Source organism: Rhinatrema bivittatum, chromosome 8 (assembly GCF_901001135.1).
Source record: "Rhinatrema bivittatum chromosome 8, aRhiBiv1.1, whole genome shotgun sequence".
Taxonomy (NCBI): domain Eukaryota; kingdom Metazoa; phylum Chordata; class Amphibia; order Gymnophiona; family Rhinatrematidae; genus Rhinatrema; species Rhinatrema bivittatum.
The window spans coordinates 247,233,488-247,249,772 of NC_042622.1; the positions used below are offsets into that span (position 1 = coordinate 247,233,488).

Here is a 16,285-nt window from a genome sequence, read left to right on the forward strand (position 1 = left end):
AGCTCTTCGTATCTTTTGATTCTAACAGACTGGGAAGGGCAGTGGGTAAGCAGACCCTGTCGAACTGGTTGGCGGATTGCATTGCCTTTTGCTATCAGAAGGGAGGCCTCCCGCTTACAGGCAGAGTAAAAGCTCACTTTGTGCAGGCCATGAGGGCGTTGGTAGCTCATCTGCGCACAGTCTCCATTGCCGAGATTTGCCGGACCGCAAACTGGAGTTCTCGTCACACATTTGTGGCTCATTATTGTTTGGACAAGGACGGGTGTCAGGAACAGTGCCTTTGGTCAATCCGTCCTCCACAACCTGTTCCAGTCCTGAACCCAACTTTTCCTTCCATGCTCTGTGAGAACCAGACAGTCCCTTTTTTTGGCCCATGGCACCGCATTTGTTGTACCCGTTGGCACTTTGGTTGGTCGCTGTGGTCCCTATTGTGGCCAGGGACAGTCTGGAGCATGGTACTCACCCACATGTGAGGACTACCTTCCTGCTTGTCTTGGGAGAAAGCGCAGTTGCTACCTGTAACAGGTGTTCTCCTAGGACAGCAGGATGTTAGTCCTCAGGAATCCCACCCACCTCACCACGGAGTTGGGTTCTCCTTTTGGTTTGTTTTATTCTCGCTCGTATTTTTTCATCTGTTACGAGACTGAAGGACATAAGAACATAAGAAAATGCCATACTGGGTCAGACCAAGGGTCCATCAAGCCCAGCATCCTGTTTCCAACAGTGGCCAATCCAGGCCATAAGAACCTGGCAAGTACCCAAAAACTAAGTCTATTCCATGTAACCATTGCTAATGGCAGTGGCTATTCTCTAAGTGAACTTAATAGCAGGTAATGGACTTCTCCTCCAAGAACTTATCCAATCCTTTTTTAAACACAGCTATACTAACTGCACGAACCACATTCTCTGGCAACAAATTCCAGAGTTTAATTGTGCGTTGACTAAAAAAGAACTTTCTCCGATTAGTTTTAAATGTGCCCCATGCTAACTTCATGGAGTGTCCCCTAGTCCTTTTACTATCCGAAAGAGTAAATAACCGATTCACATCTACCCGTTCTAGACCTCTCATGATTTTAAACACCTCTATCATATCCCCCCTCAGTCGTCTCTTCTCCAAGCTGAAAAGTCCTAACCTCTTTAGTCTTTCCTCATAGGGGAGTTGTTCCATTCCCCTTATCATTTTGGTAGCCCTTCTCTGTACCTTCTCCATCGCAATTATATCTTTTTTGAGATGCGGCGACCAGAATTGTACACAGTATTCAAGGTGCGGTCTCACCATGGAGCGATACAGAGGCATTATGACATTTTCCGTTTTATTCATCATTCCTTTTCTAATAATTCCCAACATTCTGTTTGCTTCGAATGGACGCGCGGATAACAGCATGCTGGTCAAAGCTTCTAGAAACTTTGACAAAAGTTTTCCGTGCCAGGCTCCATCGGATGCCACCCACATGTGAAGACTAACATCCTGCAGTCCTAGGGGAACACCTGTTACAGGTAAGCAACTGTGCTTTCTTGTGTTCCTTTCCGAGGCAGCTCTACCTTGAGGTCAGAATTTGAGAGGAAGCTCTTTTGCTTCAGTCTTGCGAGCATTTGGATAGCATCCTGCCCTAGAAGGGGGGGGGGGGGGGTAGGTTGGGTACATCCCACTGGTCTGGCTTGGTCTGACGGGATGAAGAGAGAGGTGAAATTATTACTTAGCTAACAATTTCCTTTCCTTTAATACAATCAGGCCAGGCCAGGCCCCTTCCTATGTTGCTGATGTTTTTGGGATGTTTTTACACTCTGTGTCAGTAATTCCTTGCAAGCAGGTATAGTCTGTTGCAGAATGAAGTGAGTGTGTATATTCTTCCCTGCAGGTGAGTTATTCTGGTTTTCTGTTGGAAATTTTCCTTTGTTCCTGATTTCATATTCTCCTGCATGTCCTATTTTAAAAAAGAAAGGGGGGGGGGGGTATGATCATTTGATCTGATATGTTTTTGTATTTGAGGGTAATAAATTTGTCCAGTCATCTTGTTACAGGAATACTGGCAGGCTGGTGTCAGCACAGAGGTATATAAGGAGTGACATCAGTGAGCCTGTTGACTGTGTCTCCATCTGCTGGTTGGCCTGTATAATCCACTGGTCTGACTATATTAAAGGAATGGAATCTATCAGATAAGTAGTAATTTCACCTTTTCTAGTCATTTTCTGATAGCATTTGGAACCTGAATTTACCTTTCCTGATATTGTTGTTAGGTGACACAGTTGTTGCTCTAACATGTAGAGCAAGTAATACTTTACTGAGTGAAAGCATTCATGTGCTATTTGTTACTTTTTCAGAGCTGGTGAATTTTTCATTTTATGCAGCATACAAACTTAAGAGAAGACATCTGTATAAATGGCAGCATATTGGAGAGTTCCATTACCTCCACTTGTCAATGTTTATCTACTTCTCTTTTTTCAGGAAGTGGAAATTGCAAGTGTGGATGCTTTTCAAGGACGAGAGAAGGACTTCATCATTCTTTCATGTGTAAGAGCGAATGAGCACCAAGGAATCGGCTTTCTAAATGATCCCAGACGTCTTAATGTGGCTCTCACCAGAGCAAGGTAACCAAAGATTTATTTATTTATTTTTGGTTTTTTATATACCGATCTTCTTACATAATACAGATGGGGAGATACCTATGTAGGATATTATTTTCAATGGTGATGATTCAGAAGAACAGATACAAATCACTGTGAAGCTGGAAGGTGTAATAAAGCAGACTGACAAAGAGTGGCAAATAGCCCAGACCAGGGGATATACACTCCAGAGTTCTGAAAAATGAAATCGCAGATCTGTTACTTGTAATTTGTAACCTATCGTTAGTCTGCCGTGCCTTAAACACTGGATGGTGGCCAGTATAACCCTGATCTGTGAAAAGGGGCTCTAGGGTAATCTGGGAAACTACAGACTGGTGAGTCTCGCTTCAGTGCTGGGAAAAATCATGGAATTCCCTGTACGTACCCGGATCAGTCCAGACAGTGGGTTATGTCCCCCTTCCAGCAGATGGAGTCAGAGCAAAAACTGTAAGGACGGCCCCTAATAGGTTGGAGCGCCCTCTGCGTCCCTTCAGTATTTCTCTGACTCCAGCAGATTAAAGGTGGCACCTGCGGTTCTCCAGTATTCCTGGACAGAATATAATTCTATTTGTTACTTTTTTCTCATTTCCTTTTCTTTGTATGGATCAAGTTAAAAACAAAACAAAAACCTTTACGGGTCTAGTTTAAGGGCTCCCTTATTTTACTTAATTTCTTTCAGACTTGCAGACAGAACTTGGTTAGTGTTATTCTGTCTGTTCATTTGGGGTAAGTCCTGTGTACTTTTTATTTCAGCTATTTTCTAACTCGCAGTCTTGGGTGCATGTTGGTGGCTCCACCCTCTCCTCCTGTAGCAGCAGCTTTCCCGAGACGTTGCTTCCTCGAGGCGCCATTCCTCTGTCCCCTTATCTCGCGAGGGAAGTTACCTTGCTCACTGCTGCTGACAGCCTCTGGGAGAGATTTCTTGTGCCGGCTTGCGTCTCTCCCATGCTGCGTACAACGCGATGGTCAGCCTGTGGAGAGCCCGGATCGTGGCTCTCCCGGGATGGTCTATGTGCGAGGTGCCTCCCCGGCGGGGAGGGACCCTCGAGGCCAGGGGGCGTCAGATTTCGCGAGCAGAAGCACACCCGCCCTCAGGGAGGTCGGCCCCGTTCCCCTCTGAAGCAGGAAAGGTGGCCATTTTGATTTCTGAACTGCCAGCTCCTGCGCCTCCTGATGCAAATGCAGACTCCGGGGTTTCACTTCCCCCAACGATTCTCACGCCGGCAACTCTCCCCAATGCAAATTTACCATTGGGGCAGTTTGATACTCTTCCTCTCCCTGCTTCTCCTCTGGGACCGTTTTCCACGGAGTTTATTTTGCTCCTTCACAATGCTTATTTAGCAAGATGCTCTCAACAGCAGGATGCTGCTTCAGCTCCTTCTCCTCCCAAGATCATCAGGCTCGAAGGGGCAGGAGCACCACTGGGATCGGGATTAGAAATCTCTTCAGGACCAGGACCCAGTGTCTCAGGAGCAGAGGCCCCGCAGTTGCCAGGAGTTCCTCAGGGTCCTCTGGGGTCCAGGTGGTTTCCCATCCTCCCATCCCAGAGCCCCTTCCTCCTCAGGACCTTTTTATTGATCCGGACCTGGATGACCCGGCGCTCTACCTTCAAATGGAAGGAGATGGCCCCCGGGTCTTACGGCTATTTCAGAGGTATGAGTTAGATCCGCTCATCCCTCATGTCCTGGAAGAATTGGATATCGAGGCCCCGCAAGAACTTGCAGGACCCAGTACGACAGGGAGGAAGGGGGATCCTGTTTTGGCGGGCCTCTGCCCACGAGCAAAAACTTTTCCATTTCACCCCATGCTCCTTCGGTTGCTGTCAAGAGAGTGGGATGCTCCTGATGGTTCTCTCAGGGTCGGCTGAGCGATGGACAAGCTGTATCCACTCCCAGAAAAATCTTTGGACTTCAAGTTGATACTTCAGTGTCTGCAGTCATGAAGAGGACAACTATCCCGGTCACTGGGGGTGCTGCCCTGAGAGACACTCAGGACCATAAGCTCGAGGTGTACTTGAAGAGAATCTTTGAAGTCTCTGCTCTGGGTGTCAGAGCGACTGTCTGTAGCTCCCTCATGCAACGAGCAGGTCTCCGATGGATGCAACAACTGCTAAGTGCTCAAGACCTTCCTCCAGACGAGGCACAACAAGCGGATCACCTGGAGGCTGTAATAGCTTATGGGGCGGATGCTCTGTATGATTTCCTCTGAGTCCTGGCCAGATCCATGGTCTCTGCGGTCTCGGCTAGATGTCTGCTTTGGCTCCGTAACTGGTCAGCGGATTCTTCTTCCAAAGCTCAGCTGGGCTCCTTGCCTTTCAAAGGAAAACTGTTCTTTGGAGAAGAGCTGGACCAGCTCATCAAGTCCCTTGGTGAGAGTAAGGTCCATAAGTTGCCTGAAGATCGACCTCTGATCTCCAGGACATTCAGATCAACGTGCTCCCCTTTCTGGGGTCAGCGTCATTTCCGGCAATCAAGACCAGCTCCACAGAGACCGGCTTCCTCTCTATCGCATTCCTGGTCCCATTCCTTTCGGGGCCAAAGAACAACCAGGGATAACCCCTCCCAAGGAGTATCCAAGTCCTCATAATGAAGTATTGCTGGCCCACTCTTCAACCCCCCAGGATAGGGGGATGGCTGTCCCTCTTCTAGGAGGAGTGGGTCAAAATCACCTCAGACCCAGTGGGTCCTGGATATCCTAAAACACGGCTACGCATTAGAATTTGCTCGGCCCCTAAGAGACAGGTTTATCTTGTCCCATTGTGGTCCGGTGAAGAAGCAAGGTATAGTGCGTCAGACGCTCGATCGTCTCCTGAACTTAGGGGCCATCCTTCCTGTTCCCCTGTGGAACAAGGGTCAGGCCATTATTCCATCTACTTCATGGTTCCCAAGAAGGAGGGCTCCTTCTGTCCAATCCTCGACCTCAAGATGGTCAACAGAGGACCCTCAAGATTTCACATTTCAGGATGGAAACCTTGCATTCCGTGATAGTGGCCGTACACCAAGGAGAGTTTCTGGCTTCCCTGGATCTGATGGAGGCCTATCTGCACATTCCTATTCTCCGAGCACATCAGAGCTTCCTTCACTTCAAGATTCTCGGACAGCGTTTTCAATTCTAGGCCCTGCCTTTTGGTCTGGCGACCGCGCCGCAGACGTTCACCAAGGTGATGGTGGTGGTAGCAGCCACTCTACGAAAGGAGGGGATCCTAGTTCACCCTTACCTGGATGACTGGCTCATCCGAGCGAAGTCCCGAGACCTGTGCCAGTGAACGATCGACATGGTGCTACAGCTCCTTCGCTCCCCGGTATGGGTCGTCAATCTTGCGAAAAGTCTTACCCCATCGCAGACACTCGACTTTCTAGGGGCACACTTCGATGCCAGACAGGGGAAAATTTTTCTTCGTCAAGATCGGGCGCAATCTCTCCTCACTCAGGTGCAATGCTTCAGGGATCTCTCTCTCTCCCCACAGCCTTGGGACTACCTCCAAGTGCTGGGATCCATGGCATCAACTATAGATTTAGTACCGTGGGCCTTTGCTCATATGCGACCTTTACAGTGGGCATTACTGTCTCGCTGCAAGCCAGTGTCTCAGGATTTTCAGGCCCTCCTCCCGCTGTCTGACTGGCCAGGGACAGCCTGCTCTGGTGGCTCAATTTGGATCACTTGCTGCGGAGAGTAGACCTGGAGATCCCACAGTAGGTGATAGTCACCACAGATGCCAGCCTCTCCGGCTGGGGAGTGGTGTGCAGGATGCAGTCGACTCAGGTACTATGGTTCAGGCAGCATGGCCTATCAATTGTCTGGAGACCAGAGCGGTCCGCCTCGCGTTGAAGAGTTTCCTCCCCTTAGTCCAAGGGCGAGCGTTGCAAATTCTATCCCAAAAACGCAACGACAGTGGCGTACGTCAACCGCCAGAGAGGCACAAGAAGCCGTCATGTCTCCCGGGAGACAGACAAATTGATGGCATGGGCGGAGCTCCATCTGTCCAGACTGGCAGCATCCCACATAGTGGGAGTGGGCAATGTTCAAGCGGACTTTTTAAGTCGACAACGCTTGGATACAGGGGAGTGGGAGCTCTCTGGAGAAGCGATGGAGCTGTTCGTTCGTCGATGGGGTTCTCCCCATCTAGACCTGATGGCGACACTCCAGAATGCAAAAGCTCCGCGCTTCTTCAGTCGCAGACAAGAACACGACGCAAAGGGAGTAGATGCCCTGGTTCTTCCGTGGCCACGAAACATCCTGCTCTACGTGTTCCCACCATGGCCGTTGGTAGGGAAGGTGCTTCGGAGAATAGATCTCCACTAAGGTCCGGTAATCCTCGTGGCACCGGAGTGGGCTCGATGACTGTGGTTCGCCGACCTGGTCAACATGTCAGTGGACGGTCCCCTTCGGCTGGGTCATCTGCCGAACCTCTACGACAAGGACCGGTATTTTTTGACCAGGCAGATCGCTTCTGCTTGCGGCCTGGCTTTTGAACGGTGCAGGTTGAGAAGGCGCGATTATCCGGATGAGGTCATTTCCACCCTCCTTCAAGCTAGGAAAACTTCTACGTCCATTGCATTTGTCCGGGTCTGGAAAGTTTTTGAGGCCTGGTGTGTCTCCATGCATGTGTCTCCACGTTACGCTTCCATTGCCAACATTCTCTCCCTTTTGCAGCAAGGCTTAGACAAAGGACTCGCCTACAATTCCCTGAGGGACCAAGTGGCGGCCCTCGGAGCACTTGTGCAACATCTTGATGGAGTAAGTCTTTCTTCTCTTCCTGACATAGTCCAGTTCCTGTGGGGTGTAAAAGATGTCAAATCTCCAGTTCACTCCTTCTGTCCATCTTGGAGTCTGAATTTGGTCCTCTGGATTCTCTGCAGCTCACCGTTCGAACCCCTCATCAGGGCTACTCTTAAGGATCTCACGCTCAAGACAGTGTTCCTGGTAGCCATTTGCTCGGCTTGCAGGATCTCAGAAATCCAAGCTCTATCATGCTGGGAGCCTACCTCCGCTTCACAGATTCGGGGTTTTCCTTGCACACGGTACCATCCTTCATGCCTAAGGTGGTCTCTGCTTTTCACGTGAATCAGTCGGTGGAACTTCCATCCTTCCCGGACGACAGTCCCAGAGAGATGCGGAGACTTGATGTCAAACGGGTCCTCATGTGCTATTTAGAAGTTACTAAAGACTTTCGATTAACGGACTAGCTCTTTGTGCTCTGGGGCGGACCGAAGAGAAGGTTACAAGGCTTCCAAAACCACCATTGCACGATGGTTAAAGGAAGCAATCTCTTCCGCATACATTGGTGTTGGCCGTGCTCCTCCGGAGGGCATCAAGGCTCATTCACTTCGGGCTCAAGCAGCATCCTGGGAAGAAAGCCAAGCGGTTTCTCTGCAAGAGATCTGCAGTGCAGCTACCTGGAAATCATTGCATACTTTTGCACGGCACTATTGCTTGCATATCCAGACCCACGGGTTTGGCTCATTTGGTGCGCAAGTCATTCGAGCTGGGCTATCCAGGGCCCACCCTATTTAGGGAAGTTTTGGTACATCTCACTGTCTGGACTGATCCGGGTACGTACAGGGAAAAGAAAATTATTCCTTACCTGCTAATTTTCGTTCCTGTAGTACCACGGATCAGTCCAGAGCCCTCCCTGGGAATTTCTGCAATAGGGATTGGGCCAGCTCGACAGCTTATTTCTGTGTCTAACAGTTCATTTTGCAAGTTCTACCTAAGAGTTACACGTTTACAGTTTTTTCTAGTTGATGTGTTAGTTGATCTATACCATGGGCTTTTGTTTTTGGCTCTGATATTCTTTATACTGAAGGGACGCAGAGGGTGCTCCAACCTATTAGGGGCTATGCTTACAGTTTTTGCTCTGACTCCATCTGCTGGAAGGGGGACATAACCCGTTGTCTGGACTGATCCGTGGTACTACAGGAACGAAAATTAGCAGGTAAGGAATAATTTTCCTATTGTTCTAAACAAAATTGCAGAACATGTAGAAAGACATGGTTTAATAGGACATAGCCAGCATGGATTTACCCAAGGGAAATCTTCTTTTTTCCAATCTGCTACATTTTTTTAAAAGGGTTAATAAACGTGGATAAAGATGAGTCAGTGGTTGGTAAAGTATTTGAACTTTCAGAAGGCATTTGACAAAGTGCCCCATGAGTCTTCTGAGAAAATTAATAAGTCCTACTGTGGATTGCAAACTGGTTGAAAAGAAGCAGAGAGGAGGACTAAATAGTTTTCTCTGTGGAGTAACTCTGGGATCTGTACTGGGACCGGTGCTTTTCAATATTTATTTATTTATTTAAACGCTTTTCTGTACCGTCGTTAAGTTAGATAACTATCCCAACGGTTTACAGCAAGGCACGCTAATGAAAATGTGAGTGGTATAGATTACAAATTAATCATGTGCCATCATAGTGCGGTAACAATTCATTTTAAAAAAAAAAAACTATGTGTGTAAATTAGGCTTGTCTATTGGGATCATATTAGGCGGTTTGAATTTAACATTAATGTGCATTTGTAGCTTACAAGTAACTACTTTTAGTTTGGTGCGTCCTTATCAGTCAACTGTTTTTTTCCTTCTCTTTATCTTTATAAAAAGCTTGTTTAAAAAGCCAGGTTTTCAGAGTGGTTTTGAATATTTTGAAATTACTCTACAGCCTTAGTTCGAGTGGCATGGTGTTCCATAGCACGGGGCCTGCCAGTGAAAGTGCTCTCTCCCTAACTTGCGTGAGGCGTGCTGCTTTGACAGAGGGGACAGTTAGTAGAGCCTTATTAGCAGATCTTAGGTTTCTTTGCGGGACGTGTACGTGCAGTGCAGTGTTGAGCCATTCAACTTTTTCATTGTGGAGTAGTTTGTGTATTATGCATAATGCCTTATATTGAATCCTTTGTTCAATTGGGAGCCAGTGTAAATCAGCGAGCGTTCCTGTAATGTGTTCATTCTTTTTTTTACCAGTCAAAATTCTAGCAGCCGAGTTTTGTAATATTTGTAGTGGCCGGATTGTAGATTGTGGTAGTCCTAAAAGTAGTGAGTTGCAGTAGTCTGTACTTGCGAATATCATGGCCTGCAGAACTGTGCAGAAATTGTTTAGCGTTAGTAAAGGTTTTAGCCTTCTCAGGATCATTAGTTTCGCATATCCTTCTTTTATTTTCAATGAGATGTTGTTTCATGTTTAGTTCAGGGTCAATTATTACTCCTAGATTTCGTACTTTTGTTGCTAGCTCAATGGTTTGGTTGTTTTTAATTGTGACTGTTGGTTGAATTTGATGTATGTTTTTACATTCAAGGTGTACAAATTCCGTTTTGTCGATGTTTATTACCAGTTCCATCTGATTTAAGAGCTGTTTAATTATCTCAAGATACATATTGGCAAGTTTCATTGTATCTTCAATGGTGTTTACAATTGGCAGCAGTAACTGTATATCGTCTGCGTATAAGTAATGTGTGATTCCAAGTCCCGCTAGTAGGTGACATACCGGGAGAAGATAAATGTTAGAGTGTTGCCGACAGGGCTGATCCCTGTGGGACACCGGTTAGCAGTGTGACTTTGTCCGAGAGTGTAGTATTGATTTGTACCTGAAAACATCTATTGTTTTAGATATGATTCAAACCATTTTATTGTTTTATAAATGATCTGGAAAAGGAACTACCATTGATGTGATCAAATTTACAGACGATGCAAAATTATTCTGAGTTATTAAATCACAAGAGAATTGTGAAAACTTGCAGGAGCATCTTGAGAGACTGGAAGACGGCATTTAAATGGCAGATTAAATTTAACATAGCATAAGTGGAAAGTGATGCATATAGGGAAAAGTAACCTACACTATAGTTACACTCCATGATGAGACTGCACCTGGGTTATTGTGTGCTGTTCTGATCTCTGCATCTCAAAAAAGATATAGTTGCATTGGAAAAGGGATAGAGAAGAGCGACCAAAATGATAAAGGGATGGAAAGGCTCCCCTACAAGTAAAGGCTAAAGAGATTGCATCTTTTCAGCTTGGAGAAGAGAGGTGTGAGGCGGGGATATTATGGAGATCTATAAAATCATCTGTGGAACAGAATAGTAAATATAAATCAGTTGTTTTCTTTTTCAAAACTACAGACTAGGGGGGATGCCATAAAATTAGTAAGCACATTCAAAACAAATCAGAGAAAATTCTTTTTCATTCAACGTATCTGGAATTCATTAGCGGAGGATGTGGTTAAGGCAGTTAGCATAGCTGGGTTTTAAAAAGGTTTGGACAGGTTCCTGTAGGAGAAGTAAAAAAAAAACTATTGTTAACCAAGTAGACTTAAGGAATAGCCACTACTGACAACTGTGCAAAAGCAGCATAGGATCAGTTTACTGTTTGGGATCTTGGCGGGTACTTGTGACCCAGATTGGCCACTGTTGGAAACAATAGTGGGCTTGATGGACTCTGTCTGACCCTGTATGACAAGTTCTTACATTAAGTTAGGTTGAGTTAATTTAATGGTCTTGGATTTCTTAGTTAATATTAAAACTGAAACAATGGAACAAACTGTCACACATTGAGTAATGTGATGTAGAAAAAGACTATATGGACTGTTTTGTCTGCCCATCCATGCAGCTGCTTAGTTATACAATGCCTACCACTCCCTCAGATTCTGTGCTTTTCCCATGCTAATTTGAAATCAAATACTGTCTTTGCTTTACATAGTAACATACTATAGTAATGATGGCAGAAAAAGACCAAAATAGTCCATCCAGTCTGCCCAGCAAGCTTCGTAAGGTAGTAACCGCTGCTCCGTGCAGGTTACCCCAATGTTTCTCTTAAGACCTCTTATGATTTTAAAGACCTCTATCCTGTCCCCCTCAGCTGTCTCTTCCACATCGTCTGGCAAAGAATCCCAGAGCTTAACCATGTGCTGAGTGTGAAAGAATTTTCTTCGATTTGTTTTAAATGAGCTACTTGATAACTTCAGGGTGTGCCCCATAGTCCTTCCGTTATCTGAGAGAGTAAATTAACAAGTTAATGTAAATTGGTTAAGTCTTTCATGATTTTGTAGACCTCTTATATCTCCTCTCAGTTGTCTGTTCTTCAAATTGAACAGCCCTAACTTCCTTAGCCTTTCCTCATAGGGTAGCCATTCCATGCCCCTTATCCTGGTCGCCCTTCTCTGAACTTTCTCCAGTGCAACTATATCTTTTTTGAGATGTGGCAAGCAGAATTGTAAACCGTTATTATCCCAGGACAAGCAGGATGCTAGTCCTCACATATGGGTGATGTCAGTAACGGAGCCTAGTGCGGGAAAACATCTGTCAAAGTTTCTAGAAACTTTTGACTGGCCCTGTGAGGCCACTGAGCATGCCCAGCATGCCATGATATTCTCTGCCACAGGTGTCTCACTTCAGTCTTCGTTTTTCCGCGTCGCTGGCTAGCAGCATGGACACCGGAGCCCCCTGAGAGTACTCTGTTTTTTCAATAATAACATAGTTATTTTTTATAAATTCTCCCTCACGGGATCTCACTTGTCTCACCTCACCGGCTGGTGAAGTAACTTAGCGTTAAATTTTGAATAAACGCTACTTTCATTTTCAGTCATCGACGGCCGTCGATGATACTATGGCGTCAGGTTTTAAAAAAATGCCCGACTTGTAATCGAACAATGTCGGTTACAGATCCGCACTTAGAGTGTGTTCGATGTTTGGGTGATCAACACGATATTTCATTGTGTGAAAAATGCCAAGAAATGACACCCAAAGGGCGAAAACTGCGCCAAGAGAAAATCCAGCAACTCTTCAGTTTGCAGTTAATTCCCTCTCCATCCACTTCCAAGAAGTCCTCACCGGTAGGTGCTTCTCAAAAGGTTTTGTTAAAAAAGCGTCGACTGGAGACTTCAGCAGGCAAATCCTCGCCTATGCCATCGACATCATTGATTCACTCAGCGGTAGAGGTAAGGCCCAAACATAAACATCGCCACTGACACGCCTCGGCCTCACCTTCGACACCTATCCGTGAAGAACCAATCGAAAAGCGGACTAAACGTACCGATACTTCGATGCCCGATAGGCCTACCAAAGCAGATACACCACAAACAGCATTGTCTCCACCTACACCGCTGTCTACTCCGATGCCGCAGGACTTAACCGCATTTATAAAGGAAGCAGTCCTACAAGCTATTAAAGAAAGTTTACCGATGCCGGCGACATCGCCGATGCCGGTGACATCTGACGTCACCGATGCCGGCACAACCAGTGCCGATGACTGAGTTACCAATGACACCGATTCCGGGAAATCTCCTGATGCCGGGCACCGCCCCGATGCCGGGCACAGTCTCGATGCCAACCACCGTCCAGTTGACGAGCACCTCCCCCGGTGCCAGATCCATTCTCGATATCGAGCACCGTACAGACAACGGATTCTTTCCTGAAATCAGGACCCTTTCCGATACCGAGGGACATATCGATGCAGCATACAACAACTTTCTCATCGATATCTACATCGATGCCTCCTATTTCTTCCAGTATGGCATCGTTGTTACCCTCAAATCCAATTCAGACATCCACGATGACGCGTATGGGATTTTTCTCGATTCCTGATCCAACTCCACGATGCCATCGATGCCACATACAACATTGTCGATGCCAGGTCCTTCTGGGGATACAGTATCTGCTGAATCAGCATTATATTCAGCAATACACAGAAAATATCAGGATTTACTGGATTCTTTACCGGCAAATCCAGTAGAAGAGGACTCTTCTCCTCCAGAGCCCATTTCAGGACCATCTGGTGTGGTGGCTCCTTCTGCTCCTGGAAAAACACGACCACACACTCCAGATTACAACACATGGAGTGATTCACAGTCAGTCACTTCTGAAACTTTTATGTCTGACCCTTTTCCACCACACCCAAGAAAACAGTCCCCACCAGAGGACCTCACCTTTTCTGCTTTTGTTCAAGACATGGCTGACTCTATACCCTTCAAGTTAGTCTGAGCAGGGTCTACGTCATCAGACCCTTGACGTATTACAATTTGTTGATCCTCCCAAGCAAATTATGGCAATACCCATACATGACGTTCTCCTTCAACTTCAACGCAGAATGTGGGAACATCCATGTTCAGTTCTTCCCATTAATAAAAGAATGGACTCAACATATTTAGTCCAAACTGCACCAGGATATCAGAAATCTCAATTACCACATACTTCAGTGGTTGTTGAATCCGCACAGAAGAAAGCAAAGAGAACAAGAGTGCATTCTTCTAATCCTCCTGGGAAGGACAACCGTTTTCTGGACAATCTAGGTCGTAAGGTATTTCAGGGTGCTATGCTAAATTCTAGAATAGCAGCTTATCAGCTATATATCAACCAATACCAACGAAACCTCTGGAAGCAGATGGAGGATTTCATTCCATCTCTCCCCCAAGAATACAGAGAGTCAGCACAAAACCTCATCCACAAGGCTTTTGAAGCTGGAAAACACGAGGTATGAGCTGCATACGATTCTTTCGAGACATCATCAAGAATTGCAGCTTCAGGAATAAGTGCCAGAAGGTGGGCCTGGCTTAAGGCATCCGACCTTAGGCCAGAGGTCCAAGAGAAATTGGTGGACCTCCCATGCGCAGGAGACAATTTATTTGGCACAAAAGTCCAAGAAGCAGTCTCTCAATTGAAAGAACATAATGAGACCTTAAGACAGCTCTCCTCCCTACCTCATGACTCTACTACCCATGCTGCTAGACGAACCCAAAGGAGGGAAATGAGGAAACCTTATTATCGTCAAAAACGATTTTACCCTCCTGCAAACAGGCCTAGACAATCAAGGCCTCAGCACAGACCTCAGCCTCGTCAGCAAAGAGCACCCAGGCCCCAGCCTACTACTCAAACAGGTCCTGCGACAGGCTTTTGAAGGCATCTCCAGGGAACTCAGCCACTCAGAAAATCCTTGGTCAGAACTCCCTGTAGGAGGCAGATTATCCAAATTTTACAATACTTGGATAACAGTAACAACAGATCAGTGGGTTCTGTCCATAATATCTCGAGGATATCAACTCAATTTCCTCTCAATTCCATCAGATTTCCCACCGAGTCACATGTATCACAACGAAACTCACATTTCTCAACTTCAAATAGAATTATCCACCCTTCTGAAATCCAGGGCTAAAGAACCAGTGCCCTGGTCTCAGCAGGGCAGAGGATTCTACTCCCGATATTTTCTCATTCCAAAGAAAACAGGAGGCCTACGTCCCATCCTAGACCTCAGAAATTTCAACAAATTTCTCAAAAAGGAAAAGTTCAGGATGGTGTCTCTAGGCACCATTCTTCCCCTTCTCCAAAAAGAAGATTGGCTTTGTTCTCTGGATCTCCAAGACGCCTACGCTCACATTCCAATATTTCCTCCTCATCGCAAGTATCTGCGCTTCATGGTGGGTCATCAACATTTCCAATACAGAGTACTGCCATTCGGACTCACTTCTGCTCCCAGAGTATTCACAAAATGTCTAGCAGTAATATCAGCACACTTGCACAAGCAAGGTGTCCATGCCTTCCCATATCTAGACGACTGGCTCATCAGAAGTCAATCTCAACAAGGAGCAATAACTTCTCTCAACCAGACAATTGCTCTACTTCACTCCATGGGATTTCTCATCAATTATCAAAAATCCCATCTCACACCGTCTCATCTGCTCCAATTCATAGGAGCAGAACTGGACACCACACTTGCAAAAGCATTTCTACCCGAGGATCGAGCAGAAACCTTATCCTTGCTAGCAAAATTGATCCACTCAAAGACACAAGCAACAGCTCATCAGTTTCTAACCTTGCTAGGCCACATGGCCTCCACAGTTCATGTAACGCCTATGGTAAGGCTCGCCATGCGAGTAACCCAAGGGACATTACAATCACAATGGATCCAAGCCAATCAACAAGAAATGGAGAAAATACTTATGATTCACCCTGCAAGACCAACATTACCAATATAGACTATTGCCCTTCAGTCTAGCAGCAACTCTGAAAGTTTTCACCAAGTATCTAGCAGTAATAGCTGCTCATCTGAAGAAGCAAAATTTGCTAGTTTTCCCATAGAGCAGGGCTTCTCAAACCTATCCTGGGGACTCCCCCGCTAGTCAGATTTCCAGGATATCCACAATGAATATGCATGAGATAAATTTGCATATTATAGACTCACTATGTGCAGATTACCTCATGCATATTCATTGTGAATATCCTGAACACCTGACTGGCTGTAAGGTCCCCAGGACAGGTTTGTGAAGCCCTGCTATAGCAGTCATCTAATGAAAATACTATAGGAGACATGTCATGTCGTAAACATGATGCAGTATCTCAGGTTTATAATACATTTCAAAAAATCAACCTTAATCTCAGCTCGACAGCTGGAATTTTATAGGTACAAATCGACCCAATCAAAGGGAGGGCTTACTTTCCTTTACAAAGAGCAATTATACAAAGTTTAATACAATCTTTTTTTCCCAAAAGCAAATGGATTACAGCATGAAGACAGAGCAAGCTGATGTCACAGTATACATAACCCTGCAGTGACCCCCAGCCTGCCAGTATTCTCTGTCTCCAGCAGATGGTGGACATGCATCTCCCTTTGGGGATTGCTTTAAGCTTTTTGAAAGGAGAAATTCTAAACTCAGGAAAAGAAAGCCCTGCTCTCCTGCAGTGATACCTAAAGGTCCCTCCCCCAGTAGA

At 46.0% G+C, this 16,285-nt stretch overlaps 1 protein-coding gene across 1 annotated transcript in view; it reads left to right on the top strand.

Annotated features, from left to right (window-relative positions):
* UPF1 (UPF1 RNA helicase and ATPase) overlaps positions 1-16,285 on the top strand; it is a 443,827-nt gene that overhangs the window by 309,341 nt on the left and 118,201 nt on the right. The window contains 1 exon segment of the mRNA XM_029614488.1: positions 2,447-2,589. Within this exon segment, the coding sequence (XP_029470348.1) occupies positions 2,447-2,589 (143 nt within the window).